Source organism: Salmo salar, chromosome 09, assembly GCF_965601325.2.
Source record: "Salmo salar chromosome 09, fSalSal1, whole genome shotgun sequence".
Lineage (NCBI taxonomy): Eukaryota > Metazoa > Chordata > Actinopteri > Salmoniformes > Salmonidae > Salmo > Salmo salar.
The window spans coordinates 70,000,521-70,015,025 of record NC_138299.1 but is presented as its reverse complement, the minus strand read 5'-3'; the positions used below and the strand labels follow the sequence as shown (position 1 = coordinate 70,015,025).

Genomic DNA, 14,505 nt, shown 5'->3' with positions numbered 1-14,505 from the left:
GTGTTCCCCCCTCCATAGTCTTCTTCCTCCACTCTGAAATGTTTATAGCAGGGCAGCTGGCTGAAATCTGGATAGGCTTCCCCTGTGGGCCTCAGTTAACATGCGCCCTCCAATGCGAGTACAGACACACCGACACTTGCACAAGCCCACTTTGACGTTCTAACTGAACCAGCCAACCCTACACAGCACTAGCAGAGAAAAGACTGGGCTTACTGACAGACCTGCGTCATAAAAGACCCTGGGCTGGTGCAACCTGAGACCAGTAGAGGCTTCAGCTTAGCCCCACAGCTTGGAAGAACTTTTGAGCAGAATCAGTGATTCTGTGCTATGCTATTGAAGAACAACAACAAAAATGCAGCAGAAAGTACAACAGAGTAAATTACAATGGCTTGTCTAATTTAACGAAAGGAAATTGACTATTTGAATGGCCCTTTCAAACAGAAACTCTGCATTAAGTCGTGAATTGCATAAAAGCTGTTTCTATAAAGTATGCCATTTAGATATTTTGTCTAATAAATTTTAAGCTGAGTCAAAGCCATGAATGTCTGTTTTCAAAGTAACCACTGGACAGACTACAAAGAACAGAGCTTCACACATCTAAAACTCAGATTATGGTTGATAATATCACCGTAATTGGATGCATGCATATCAATGAAAAATGGAACCACAGCCAGACAACAATGACTCAGCACAAAATAATACTTCCTGTTCACTTGACTATCCTCACCCGGACTGATGATAATTTTAGAATCATACTGAGTTGAAACAGTAGGTCGTGTGTGGGCTTTGTGTGCCATGGACATCATTTTCAGACAGTACTTCAAATTAAAATCCTTTCATCTAATTCCAGGTACACTGTCTAACTCTGTTTGCCATGACGAAGTATTGGGCCTTGGATTCCTCCGAACACTCATCAAATGTAAGTTGGGTTGTGAGCAGACATAAAAATAAATAAAAATGTGTCTAGTTTGACCTTCAAAACGTGTCCCTAGTTTGACCTTCAAAATGTGTCACTAGTTTGGTCTTACCCATTTCCTTCTCAGTTGTCATTGGTCATCATCACACCCCAACCAATTCACAGAAACACAACCACTGAGTGATGCTACAGTTAAAATAGCTTAGATTCCAAAATACAGCCATCACAGACTGTTAGAATATGACCAATGGAAATAAATATGGTAAGTTCTAGATCATAATTAAGTTAATTGTTACATAAAAACAAGGCAGCTTCTGGGACCTAGTGAGAAATGTTGATATTTCTTTAACCTTTTTAGCAGGGTTTTGGATTAGTCAGACCTGAGAGAGACATTTACTTTGTCTAGGAAATTTCCTTTTCTGCAAACTCTTCCTATGTTATGACAAACAGGACCAAGCAAGTCATGAAACCATGCCCTGTTGGCTGGGACTTAGGCAGTGTCCAAAGTTGAGACACATAGGAAGCAAATCGAGACTCAGGTAAACACTGACAAAAAAAATGACATTTTCCTTTAGCCCATCAGTGACACTTAAACAGTACATTATTCATTGGGTTTTAGAAGATGAGCTCATCTTTGAAGTAGCCTGTTACATGTCATTGGTGGCAAGATGTTAAAGGGTCGACACTGGACTCTCGTGTTTAATCTTCCATGTTGAATACTGTGAGCATCACCTCAATAGCCTATAATGCTCACTTTGTAGTCAGTGATGAGGTTGATAAAATGATGTCACACATTCTATGCTTGTTCTGTAACTTTGGCTCTGGGTGGACTATATCATATAAATTGTCCATGAGGTGTGATGTGAGACGATCAACATGTAAATCTAGGATGGGATTAATCATGAAAACATTTACTGAGCTCAACACACACAAGGAAAACATGAAGTGACATAGCGCAATGTTCATATCCTTTGTCTCCCCCATGTGGTAAACTTCTGCCAGACCAGCTAACAAGCTCTAATAACTTAATATCTCTGAAATCCCAACAGTTTAATTTTTCAGCATATTTGGATTAAAAAAATAAAACATATTATATATGCATTACATTACACTATTTTCAATATTTCAAAAATTATAGTACACAAAACTGTGTTCAATTAAAAACCATCATAGCGCCATAACATTCGATTGCCCTTCCACTTGTTTAGGATCTATACCAGTAATGATCTCTGTCTGCAACACAAGGAAGACAAAATCCAGGGCTTTCCTCCATGCTTCCAACTTCAACGTCACATTGTCATAGACTTTCCCAGCACTGTGCTTCATATCTTGGGACATCAAACCATCTTCGGTGTCATCTCTCAGTAACAGTCTTGAGAAATTAGCATCTAGAGATAATCCTCAATTCAAATCTTTCAGCTGCTAATTGATTGTAGTCCAAGCGCCATGAGTTCAAGCACGTCAGTCCTGTATGGGTTTCCTGCTCTTCCTTGTTAATCTTGTGGGACAGAGGCTCCATCTTTTCCTGTTGTTTACTCACCATTATCTTCAATGTGTTTTTGAAGGTGATAGACGCAAGATTCCGGAGAAGATTCCTGTCTTTCATTGTGTGGTGTATAGACGATATTCACAATGCCAGAACCAGTCAAGGCCTGCAGCTTGCCGTGCACAGAGCTTGTGAGGACCACTGTGACCAGCGCATTGCAATCAGCAAAAATGTTCACAGCCATTGATGCTCTCCTTCCATTGCCACTGCAGTCTCTCCACATGGAGACTTCTACTTCGGTGCCGACGCAGTGCTTACTCAGTTGTGTGGCATAGGTGACAGGGACAGCTCCTGTTGTTTCTGAAAAGTCCTTCAAAATGGCAGGCTTCACCCTGTCAACCACAAGTATACAGTGTCTTAAGCAGTGCTGGGTTAGTCTTTCACTTGCCTCACCATTGACCAAAACTAGATTCACATTGTTTTTCAACAGAGTTGTTAACTTTGTTTTGCCAATCATCTTCTTTGCTGAGACTGTTCAAGTCCAACTTGTCAATCATATGGCTGATGTCAGTTTTATTATTGAAACCAAGATGGCGGTATTTTTCACAGAGATCTCTATTAATGAGAACAACTTGCCACCTCTGCTCTTTCATGTGATGAACAAGGGAAGACTGCTCTGCAGAAAGCAGAATAGGGCTCCCGAGTGGCGCAGCGGTCTAAGGCACTGCATCTCAGTGCTAGAGGTGTCACTACAGACCCTGGTTCGATTCCAGGCTGTATCACAACCGGCCGTGATTGGGAGTCCCATAGAGCGGAGCACAATTGGCCCAGCGTTGTCCGTGTTAGGGTCGTCATTGTAAATAAGAATTTGTTTTTAACTGACTTGCCTAGTTCATCTTTTTTTTCTTTTTTTTTACATTTATTTAACGCAACCTGGTAAAACACATGAATGGTCATCTGACCAGCCTGCTAGAGTGCATGTTACCAGATTTTTTTACATCAAATGTTCTACAGCTGTCACCACTTCCATTGTTCTTTGACTATCCTGCTGGCCTCAACCACTAAGCTCATTGCATCCACACATCCATGATTCACAGCTTCAGCGAGGTGAGGAATATCAACTCCTTTAGAATTCTCTGCTTGTGAAAATAACCCTAGTGTGGTGAGCTCATCAGCTTTATCATATCCACAAAAATGTCTGCTTTGAGTGAGTTGTATTCTGCTTTGTTTCTTGTTGTCAAAGGCCCCACAGAGCTTGTCACTATTCTATGACTGGACAAAGGTGAAGGGACCACGACAGGTTTCTATAACAGTCTCTATGGAGAACCCTGAAATACTGATGTGCCACTATAAGAAGCAACCGCTCTAACATCTTCAATCGACACACTGTTTGACCTGCAGACGGCCCAACATACAGTGGATTCGGAAAGTATTCAGACCCCTTGACTTTTTACACATTTTATTGCGTTACAACCTTGTTCTAAAATGGATTACATCATTTTTTCCTCAATAATCTAGACACAATACCCCATAATGACAATGCAAAAAAAAAAAAAAAATATCACTGTATTTGGGGAGTTTCTCCCATTCTTCTCTGCAGATATTCTCAAGCTCTACCAGGTTGGATGGGGAGCGTCGCTGCACAGCTATTTTCAGGTCTATCCATAGACGTTCGATCAGATTCAAGTCCGGGCTCTGGCTGGGCCACTCAAGGACATCAAGAGACTTGTCCCGAAGCCACTCCTGCGTTGTCGTGGCTGTGTGCTTAGGGTCGATTGCCTGTTGGAAGGTGAACCGTCGCCCCAGTCTGAAGTCCTGCGCAGGTTTTTAATCAAGGATATCTCTGTACTTTGCTCCGTTCATCTTTCCCTCGATCCTGAGTAGTGTTCCAGTCCCTGCTGGCTGGGGTCTGGAGCAGCCATGCTCCAGACCCCAGCCAGAAACAGCAGGCATCCTGTGCCTGAGTGGAAGACCTTCTGGTGAGCTTGGATTGTCTCATTGGCCAGATGACCTATGAAGCAGGTCAGGTTTAAGTGCTCCTTGACGCGGAAACATGTGCACACCAATAACGACTCCCCTGTTGACTCGTCTAAAAACTTCTTTTTTTTATTGGGGCCCAAAAAGGAATGTGTGAAAGCCGCCAAACCTGTGAGCTGCTGCAGTCCATTATGAAGTCTCTGATTAATTACTGTAATTCCCATTTCCTGTAATACCAGTAAGATTGGAATTTGATGTTAGGGTAATTCTGGGGGAAAATAGAACACCCATCCAAACTATTTACCAGAAGGATAATTAATTCCATCAAAATACAGTGAGAGCTACAGCAATGAATACCTTTGGTGTAGCTAGTTCTGCAGTGTAGTTGTCTAGTAGCTAGCTAGTCCTGAATGTGGTGAAGCTTTCCATTGTGCACAGCATAGTCACACACATTGACATCAAACAAAACCCTAAACATCTCGTCTGTCATGAATGTTGAATACAATAATTGTTTTACTTTCTCTGCCGATTGGCCGTGGGATTGGTCCTTCAACTGGTCAATATTTTAGACAAAATATCAACAGGAAAGTCTTATTAAACCCGACTTTCAAACGCGGGTCACTGTGTGTGGCAATCAAGATGTGTTTGGCACGTGCAAAAGATGGAAGTACATGCGCATGCATACTAACTGAAGTCTTGCAGATGTTTACATGGTTTAGCGCATGTGCCAGGTGATCGAAATTGCAATGGCAGTACCAGACCTCTAAAAAGTTGGGTAAATAGAACTTTGCTGTGTATATTTGGGCTCTTAATTCAACCAGCTGAAGCACCAACCATACAGATAACCAGTAGAGTAAGTTCAAAATGTAATTTTATTCAATATTTTGGGTAGTAAGGAAACTTTCCAAGTTTTTACAGTTTTGTTCAGACTGTTTATCAAGAATTAGTATCATAAAACAGGTTTCCATCCAACCTTTTTATGCAAGTAAAGTACATGTCTGATAAAAACATTTGAAGACAGGCCTGATGGAAACAGTACATTTGTTGGTAAACAGTAAATTTGTTGGAAAACTAAATACGCTAGACAAGATGGGAGCTTTTTGTGTCTAAAATTCATTATGGAAGAAATGTCAGTGGAAATGCCTTTAAGTGCAAATATTGATATAATAACCATCATATGAAAGTCAACTTGGAGTCACATGATGATATTGTTTTGTCTTCCCACTATGACTCGGGAAAGTAAGTATGCAGTTTATTAGGCTAGATTAAATAAATTATGAACTTCACAGGGTAGTGAAACTGCACTGTGATGAACTTGATGCTCCTTTCCAATAAATATCGAGGGTCTTATGTGGTGATGATCGATGCTTGGCTGCCGTTTTACAAATAAATGTAATCTCTCTCTCATCGTGTATACCCGTATTTTATCTGTGAGCTGTTGGCTAGAGGGCACGTGATACAATAACGTATTCCCTATATAATGCAACATCTTCTTGGAGTTGAAAATACAATGGAAACCCGTTAAACTTTTTTATTAAGTACATGGGAATTTAACCGTAAAAGTTATTTGTATGTGTACCACATCATCACGCACATACTGTTATTAGACGTCGATTTGATATAAACATCTCTGTTGGGAAAATGCGCATATTGTTTTTATGTGGATTTTAGAATATTCGCATGAAAATCTGGTTCTGCTGCCCTAAAACATCACATAATGTACATTGAAGGGAAACTTACATTCAATGGAAGACGATACGAATTTGCAAATCACAACTAATTCCACGTCACAACGATTAAATGTTTTCTAACAACTTGTTGTTTGTATGCAGCAGTCCCAGGCAGCTCACGCTCTGTTCCAGTTATGTGTGAGCGCGTGCGCAAACAAGCGCCGGTTTGCACGTTTGTTGCTAGGAGACAGGAAAAGAGCCGTACGAAAAGCCAGCGCTTGTGTTCCACCCACATACTCCACTATTGGTCAAGGCAAGCCATTCCGTATTTTCTTGAAGATTTACTCATTTTCTATTGGACTGTTCCCCTGTAATTGAAAATACTCTCCTACTATAGTTCCAGGCAACCTTTGTTTACCTGCCGCCTGATACTGTTCTAGCTTTACGTTGTTGAATTCAAGTTGCAATACGTCTATTTTGTTCGTCGCAGGGTTGATATTTCGAGATGGTATGTAACTCTGCTTTACTAACTAATATCTATAGCTTTCTAGTCAGTTAGTTTAGTACTTTTTCAGTTGAGCTAGCTACACTGATGGTTTCAAAGTAGCTAGCTCGTTAGCTAGCTACAGTACCTATCTTAGTAAACAGCTACTTTCGCTAAGTTACTAACGTTAGCTAAAAACTCATCTGTCTAGCTAGCTGACGTAGCTGGAATATAGCTGTAGCTTTTCAAGATCACATTCACAGGGTTTAGCTGGGTCGTTCCACGAAATGAGTACCTTTTGCGTCCCTTTTGATATTTTATTTAGAAATTGTGCACATATTGAATTCTATTAAATGAAGTGCCCTTTAATTATGATGTTAGACCACATGGAAAATTCAATAAATCTGATTGAATAAAGACTTGCTAAAGAAGTGCCAAAATTCAGCTTTTTGATATGTCACTCTGTGTATCCTCTGACTTCAAAAATATTATCTTAACCCCAGCATTTCTCCAAGTTTACACCACCATTGTAAAGTATTTTTTTGCTTTGACAAAGTAATTTTTGAAGGTTATTGTTCATTTAATGTGATTCGTTGTATTTTTTTCTTCCTGTCCATCATTTTGAGGTCAACCCAGCTACATGAACTGAACTCTCGTTTTAATATGGTGAAACTATTCCCTTTCAAATATATTTTCCCTCGAGAAACATTGAACATCTAATATTCAAATCATGGTGTAAAAGCAGGTGAGGTAGTTCTACTGTTTTTTTTTTTTTTACATTTTGTGGTGGAAAACTGATCTGGTCAATGTTTTCACAAATATTTTTTGGGGTGAGCTTGCATTCAATTGCGGACGTGCATAAGGATTGCAGAATTCAGATATGACATAATTGTTTAAGCTCTATCCACTGAGTTTTAAAACTATGGCACACAATATGGTGCAATGTTCCAATAAATCAGCACAATCAATTTTCCCGGTTTTTCAAATTGCCTGGTCTTGAAGCTAAAATTGGGATCATGTATACTTTGCTAATGACCATACAAAAAAAGGATAACTGAGAGCAATGTACAATATGGGGAACTTCTTGTAGGTACAGGGGGACCGTCATCTTTATTCACCTCCGCTATTGCCCCCTCCCTGTTTCACACAAGCTTCCATTCCCCGTCTCAAGGGGATTTATGGATGATTTAAGATGAAATCATCAACCCTGTTACATACAGTCAACCTTGTTACTTTATTTGGCACTTAATAGGCACTTACTATAGTATTTTTTATTTATTTTTTAACCCATTGAGATGGGAAAATACGTTTTTTTTATTAACTTGCACATGTGCTTATTAAGTTGAACATGTGCTCTTTGTGACAGAATGTTAAGATTAGGTGAACGTTTTTTTCACAAAGTTACACTACTCAAAATCAAATCAAAGTTTATTTGTCACGTGCATTGAATGCAACAGGTGTAGACCTTACAGTGAAATGCTTACTTAACCAATAGTGCAAAAAAAGGTATTAGGTGAACAATAGGTAGGTAAAAAAATAAAACAACAGTAAAAAGACACGCTACATACAGACACCGGTTAGTCAGGCTGATTGAGGTAGTATGTACATGTAGATATGGTTAAAGTGACTATGCATATATGATGAACAGAGAGTAGCGTAAAAGAGGGGTTGGTGGGTGGGATGCAATGCAGATAGCCCGGTTAGCCAATGTGCGGGAGCACTGGTTGGTCGGCCCAATTGAGGTAGTATATACATGAATGTATAGTTAAAGTGACTATGCATATATGATAAACAGAGTAGCAGCAGTGTAAAAAGAGGAGGGTGGGGGGGCACACAATGCAAATAGTCCGGGTAGCCATTTGATTACCTGTTCAGGAGTCTTAAGGCTTGGGGGTAAAAACTGTTGAGAAACCTTTTTGTCCTAGACTTGGCACTCCGGTACCACTTGCCATGTGGTAGTAGAGAGAACAGTCTATGACTGGGGTGGCTGCGGTCTTAGACAATTTTTAGGGCCTTCCTCTGACACCACCTGGTGTCGAGGTCCTGGATGGCAGGCAGCTTAGCCCCAGTGATGTACTGGGACGTACGCACTACCCTCTCTAGTGCCTTGCGGTCAGAGGCCGAGCAATTGCCGTACCAGGCAGTGATGCAACCAGTCAGGATGCTCTCGATGTTGCAGCTGTAGAACCTTTTGAGGATCTCAGGACCCATGCCAAATCTTTTAAGTTTCCTGAGGGGGAATAGGCTTTGTTGTGCCCTCTTCACGACTGTCTTGATGTGTTTGGACCATTCTAGTTTGTTGGTGATGTGGACACCAAGGAACTTGAAGCTCTCAACCTGCTCCACTACAGCCCCGTTGATGAGAATGGCACCTAATTGGTGGAAGGCACCTAATTGTTGGAATGAGCCAGCTACAATGTTTCTGCTTGCTTAACTTTTCTATGTATCTAAGTTGACTTATATTGTGTTTGCTTCATTGACTTGGGCTAGGTCATGGTATTATTTTCTTGATATTTCCAGGTTTATTTCTGGATCAAAAAGGGGCTTAGGTGGTGGGTGTGGTAGAGGGCGTGGCAATGTGTGCGGTCGGCCTTCGGCGCGGCAACATTTTAGAGAACATTTTAGAGGCCCCCCATCTTGGTGCTCTGTAGAGAAATTGTAGCATTTTAAAGCCAATTTCTCCATGGAGCTTTTTTAAAGCTAATTTCCTGCAATGCTACACATTTTGCCATGCAGCTGAGAGACAGTGTTGCATTGCTAAAGCAAATTTCCTGCAATTTGACGTATTCTGCCCTGGATAATGCCGTGTTCATTTGCTTAAACATAATAACAAAAATTAATACTGCTAAATGTATTGTTTTGAAATGTTTAATTCTCCCTGACTGTCTAGCTTTTTATTTGGTAATTGTTAGTTCTCAAAGATTATATAATAAAAAGATATATAGGTCCATTATCTTTTCTGCATACGTTATCTGGTTTTAGTTGTTTAAGTTTACACTTAAAGCGTTGTTCCCTCCCGAAAATGTATACAATTAATTATATACAATACCAGTCAAAAGTTTGGACACACCAACTCATTCCAGGGTTTTTCTGCATATGTACTATTTTCTACATTGTAGAATAATAGTGAAGACATCCCAACTGGTTTGCGCTTAGTAGGACTATCATTTGTTTTCAACAGGACAATGACCTAGGCTGTGTAAGGGCTATTTGAGCAAGGAGAGTGATGGAGGGCTGCATCAGATGACCTGGCCTCCACAATCACCCGACCTCCCGACCTCAACCTAATTGAGATGGTTTGGGATGAGTTGGACCACAGAGGGAGGGAGAAGCAGCCAACAAGTGCTCAGCATAGGTGCGAACTCCAAGACTGTTGGAAAAGCATTCCAGGTGAAGCTGGTTGAGAGAATGCCAAGAGTAGGCAAAGCTGTTATCAAGGCAAAGGGTGGCTACTTTGGAAAATCTCAAATATATTTTCATTTGTTTAACATTACATGATACTACATGATTCCATATATGTTATTTCATAGTTTTGATGTCTTCACTATTATTCTACAATGTAGAAAATAGTAAAATATTTTGGTGTGTCCGAACTTTTGACTGGTACTGTATATTTACACGGTTTGAACTTAGGCGACCCGAAAAAACGCTTAGGCGGCCCACCCAAGGATTACAATGGGTGATTTCCAGGCTGTATCACAACTGGTCGTGATTGGGAGTCCCATAGGGTGGAGCACGATTGGCCCAGCGTTGTCCGGGTTTGGCCGGTATAGGCAGTCATTGTAAATAAGATTTTGTTCTTAACTGACTTGCCTAATTAAATAAAGGTTAAATAAAAAATTCAAAAATGTCCCCTTGCTACATGCACAATCTTCACTTTTAGCTAGGAAGAAGAATGTGTTACATCTCACTGAGCAGGGCCCCAAACGAACCATCCATACATTTTGACCAGCCACAGGGCATTTAGCTAAATAGGTAGCTAACATTATTTTATTCATGGAAATGTATATACACTTCATAAATGCTGTAAATAGTGCATCAAGCTAAATCTGCTATGAATAAAAGGTGTTGGCTAAATCTGACCAGTTACCAGCATTTGGCTGGTAGTGTTGAAACTAGACTAATTTCAGGACCTGCACCTTATCTACAGCTAGGGTATAACAACAGCTAGCCATCTACAATGAACATGGCAGGTAATAGTGATTCTAGTTCATGTTTGTCTCATCTTCAGCTTTACAAAGTTAAACTGTCAGCTTGTTGTTATGTTACAGGCTTCAGGCTTCAGAAAACCCAACACCACTTCCAATCAGAGGAAAAAGGCAGGTCCTAAACCAGACTTGACAGAGGAACAAAAGCAGGAGATCAGAGAGGCCTTTGACTTGTTTGATACAGATGGGTCGGGCACAATTGACGTGAAGGAACTCAAGGTAGGCTATACCAATATGAACAGCACACTCAACTAGTCACCATAATGCCAACTACTGGTTCAGAGTATGCTTCATTTTTTTGTGAAAACATTTTTCTTTCTTTTATTGAATATAACCAATTCATTTATTCTTGCTGCTCCAGGTTGCCATGCGTGCCCTTGGCTTTGAACCAAAGAAAGAAGAGATCAAGAAGATGATTGCAGACATTGACAAGGAGGGCTCTGGGACCATTGATTTTAATGACTTTCTCTGTATGATGACACAGAAAATGGTATGTATTTTCTTAGTCGAGAAGAGATTCAATCTTTTGCAGATCTTTGGTTGGACTTGGTCTCCCCTACATGATCTTGATAGACTTCAATAGATTTTTATTCTTTTTTTTTTTGTTAGAGTGAAAAAGACTCAAAAGAAGAAATTCTGAAGGCTTTCCGCTTATTTGACGATGACGGCACGGGCAAAATCTCCTTCAAAAATCTCAAGAGAGTTGCCAAGGAGCTAGGCGAAAACCTGACAGATGAGGAATTGCAGGTATGTTATATCCTAACTTGTAACTTGTTGATCTACCGTTTCACCTCCTAAACATATTCAATGCAGCAATCCTACTGTTAAAACAATGTATCTTTCAAAGGAAATGATTGATGAAGCAGACCGAGATGGGGATGGAGAGATCAACGAGCAGGAGTTTCTAAGGATAATGAAAAAGACAAGTCTATATTGAATGTCTTATGTTTCCCAACGTTTATTTTCCACTGCTTGAATGCTCTCACTTATATGTCTTTGATTCTTTTAAGGGTACTTTATGATATAGTGATATAGTGGCTTTTTTCATATGGGTTGTAAATTATTTTAACAGCTCTATACACCGATTGTATGATATTTGAGAAAAAAATAAAACATATTTAATAATTTCAAATGTATGTAGACTTTTTCAATTAAATCATAACTTTTATCTAAGTTAATGTCTCCTATTTACCATGGAAGTGAAATGATCATGTTTATTCAAACACCTTTGCACCTAACATTACTGTATGGCTATTTGGTTCCCTCTTGTGACACATAAAATAAAGTGCAGCTATAATTGTCTTGACTTAGACTTACATGATTTTGCCTTTCTCTCAAGCTCAGTTAAACAGTTTGATCATCCAAATATATTTTGATTTCACCCTTCACATTATCTAGAGACAAACTCACTGCTCTGAATCCAAGAAATCAGATGAACATATGCTAAGACTGGCTGAATGTGTTATGAGTAAGTCACTCCAGATAACTCAATGCACGGTATAAGAAATGACTGGGTTGAATTTAAGATGACTAACTGTCAGTAAAAGTGATCACTTGGTGAGTCAGTAACCATAATTCATTTGATATGGCTTATTCTGCCAATGGCAGACTGCCATCCTGCTTCCTCGTGTATTGACCGCATAACATCACATTGACTTGAACATTTACAGGGTCTTGGCCTTTTGACTTATGTAAACATTCAAGCCAAAAACACGACAATAGTATTAAAACCGAATCATGGACAGCAAAGTTTGAATGACATGAATACAAGTATGGTAACACAGAGACGAGAGATGAGATGATCAGGCACTCAGATAAAGCATGACACGTAGGAGTCTAAGAAAATGTACCATTCTGCTCTGCCCTAATAAACAGGATATAATGCTGACGTATTTTTCCGAGCCTCGTACAACTGTATTATTTTGATGATGCTTCTTATCGTCAAAGTTCTGATTCAGAGAGAATCAGATGAAAATCAGATGGAAAACATGAATGGAAGCAATTTATATTAAATGTGCCTCAACCCTCTAACATGGTATTGCATTAGTAAACCACCAGTGCCTTCAGAAAGTATTCACACCCCTTTTCCCAAGTTTTATTGTGTTACAGCCTAAATATAATATTTATTACATTGAGATACTTTTTGTCCCTGGCCTGCACACAATAGCCCATAATGTCAAAGTGGAATTATGTGTTTTGACATTTTTATTAATGAATTAAGATGAAAATCTTAACTGTCTTGAGTCAACAAGTAATCAAATAATTTATGACAAGCCTAAATTAAACATTTTCTTAACAAGTCACATAGGTTGCATGGACTCACTCTGTGCGCAATAATAGTGTTTGACAAGATTTTTGTAATGACTACCTCATCTCTGTACTTCACACATACAATTTCTGTAAGGTCCCTCAGTCGAGCCGTGAATTTCCAACACAGATTCAACCACAAAGACCAGGGAGGGTTTCCAATGCCTTGCAAATAATATATATATATATATATATATATATATATATATATATATATATTAAAAAACGACATTGAATATCCCTTAGAGCATGTTGTAATTATTAATGACACTTAGGATGGTGTTGTAATTATTAATTACACTTTGGATGGTGTAGCGATACACCCAGTCACTACAAAGATACAGGCGTACTTCCTAACTCAGTTGTCGGAGAGCAAGGAACGGCTCAGGGATTTCAATATGAAGCCAATGGTGACTTTAAAACAGGTACAGAGTTTAATGGCTGTGATATGAGAAAACTAAGGATGGATCAACAAAATTGTAGTTACTCCACAATGCTAACCTAACTGACAGACTGAAAAGAACGAAGTCTGTACAGAATACAAATATTCAAAAACATGCATCCTGATTTTGAATCATCCTTTGCCACAAGGCACTAAAGTAACACTGCAAAAAATGTGGCAAAGGAATACATTTATTTGTCCTGAATATAAAGTGTTATGTTTGGGGAAAATCCAATACAACACATTACTGTGTACCACTCTCCATATTTTCAAGCATAGTGGTGGCTGCATCATGTTATGGGTATGCTTGTAATCGTTAAGGAGTTTTTCAGGATAAAAAAGAAACCGAATGGAGCTAAGCACAAGCAAAAGAGTAAAACCTGGTTCAGTCTGCTTTCCACTAAACACTGGGAGATGGATTCACCTTTCAGCAGGACAATAACCTAAAAAACAAGGCCAATCTACACTGGAGTTGCTTACCAAGAAGAATGTGAATTTTCCTGAGTGGCGTAGTTACAGTTTTGACTTAAATCTACTTGAACATCTATGGTAAGACCTGACAATGGCTGTCTATCAACGATGAACAACCAATTTGACAGAGTTTGAATAAGAGACTTACCCAGAAAGACTCATAGCTGTAATCGCTGCCAAATATACTTCTACAAAGTATTGACTATTTAATAAATTTGCAAACATTTCTAAAAACACGTTTTCACTTTGTCGTTATGGGGTATTGTGTGTAGATGGGTGAGAAAAAATATATATTTAATCTATTTTGAAATAACAAAATGTGGAATGAGTTGAGGGGTATGAATACTTTCTGACGGCACTGTAGTATATCTTAGGGAATGTACCTAGGATCTAATTATGTTTGTAATTACAGATGTGTATTAATCAAGTAACCTAAATGTATAACAAACCAGCAGAGAATATCACATTTTGAGAATAGGTCCATGAGTCAAATTAGTCAGTCCACTTTCTCAACTTGACCAAGGTGAGATTGAGAAAGGAAACA

At 39.2% G+C, this 14,505-nt stretch overlaps 2 protein-coding genes across 3 annotated transcripts; one reads left to right on the top strand and one right to left on the bottom strand.

Moving 5' to 3' along the window:
• Nucleotides 1-2,448: 2,448 nt before the first annotated feature.
• LOC106611606 (chaperonin-containing T-complex member BBS12) lies at nt 2,449-4,355 on the bottom strand. Its single transcript, XM_082955505.1, is given in 6 exon segments — nt 2,449-2,899; nt 2,901-3,098; nt 3,320-3,390; nt 3,392-3,424; nt 3,426-3,538; nt 4,334-4,355. Coding segments are annotated over 6 exon segments (888 nt in total).
• Nucleotides 4,356-6,351: 1,996 nt separating this feature from the next.
• Nucleotides 6,352-12,047, top strand: cetn4 (centrin 4). Of its 2 annotated transcripts, XM_082955471.1 has the most exons (6): nt 6,352-6,557; nt 9,715-9,923; nt 10,805-10,960; nt 11,103-11,231; nt 11,351-11,488; nt 11,589-12,047. In XM_082955471.1, exons 2-6 carry the CDS (start codon nt 9,837-9,839, stop codon nt 11,676-11,678), a joined length of 600 nt encoding a protein of 199 aa, XP_082811597.1. In that variant the 5' UTR covers nt 6,352-6,557; nt 9,715-9,836; the 3' UTR covers nt 11,679-12,047. The 2 variants fall into 2 exon arrangements, with proteins under 2 accessions (XP_082811597.1, NP_001134923.1); NM_001141451.2 differs by lacking the exon at nt 9,715-9,923 and having other exon boundaries at nt 6,470-6,557; nt 11,589-12,039.
• The last annotated feature ends 2,458 nt before the right edge of the window (nt 12,048-14,505 follow it).

Bases quoted from the DNA above. Each gene is read 5' to 3' on its own strand.
- cetn4 (XM_082955471.1), top strand. From the start codon at position 9,837: ATGAGTTGGACCACAGAGGGAGGGAGAAGCAGCCAACAAGTGCTCAGC. The intron at 10,961-11,102 runs GTAGGCTATACC...TTGCTGCTCCAG, and splicing joins TTGACGTGAAGGAACTCAAG to GTTGCCATGCGTGCCCTTGG. The intron at 11,232-11,350 runs GTATGTATTTTC...TTTTTTTGTTAG, and splicing joins GTATGATGACACAGAAAATG to AGTGAAAAAGACTCAAAAGA.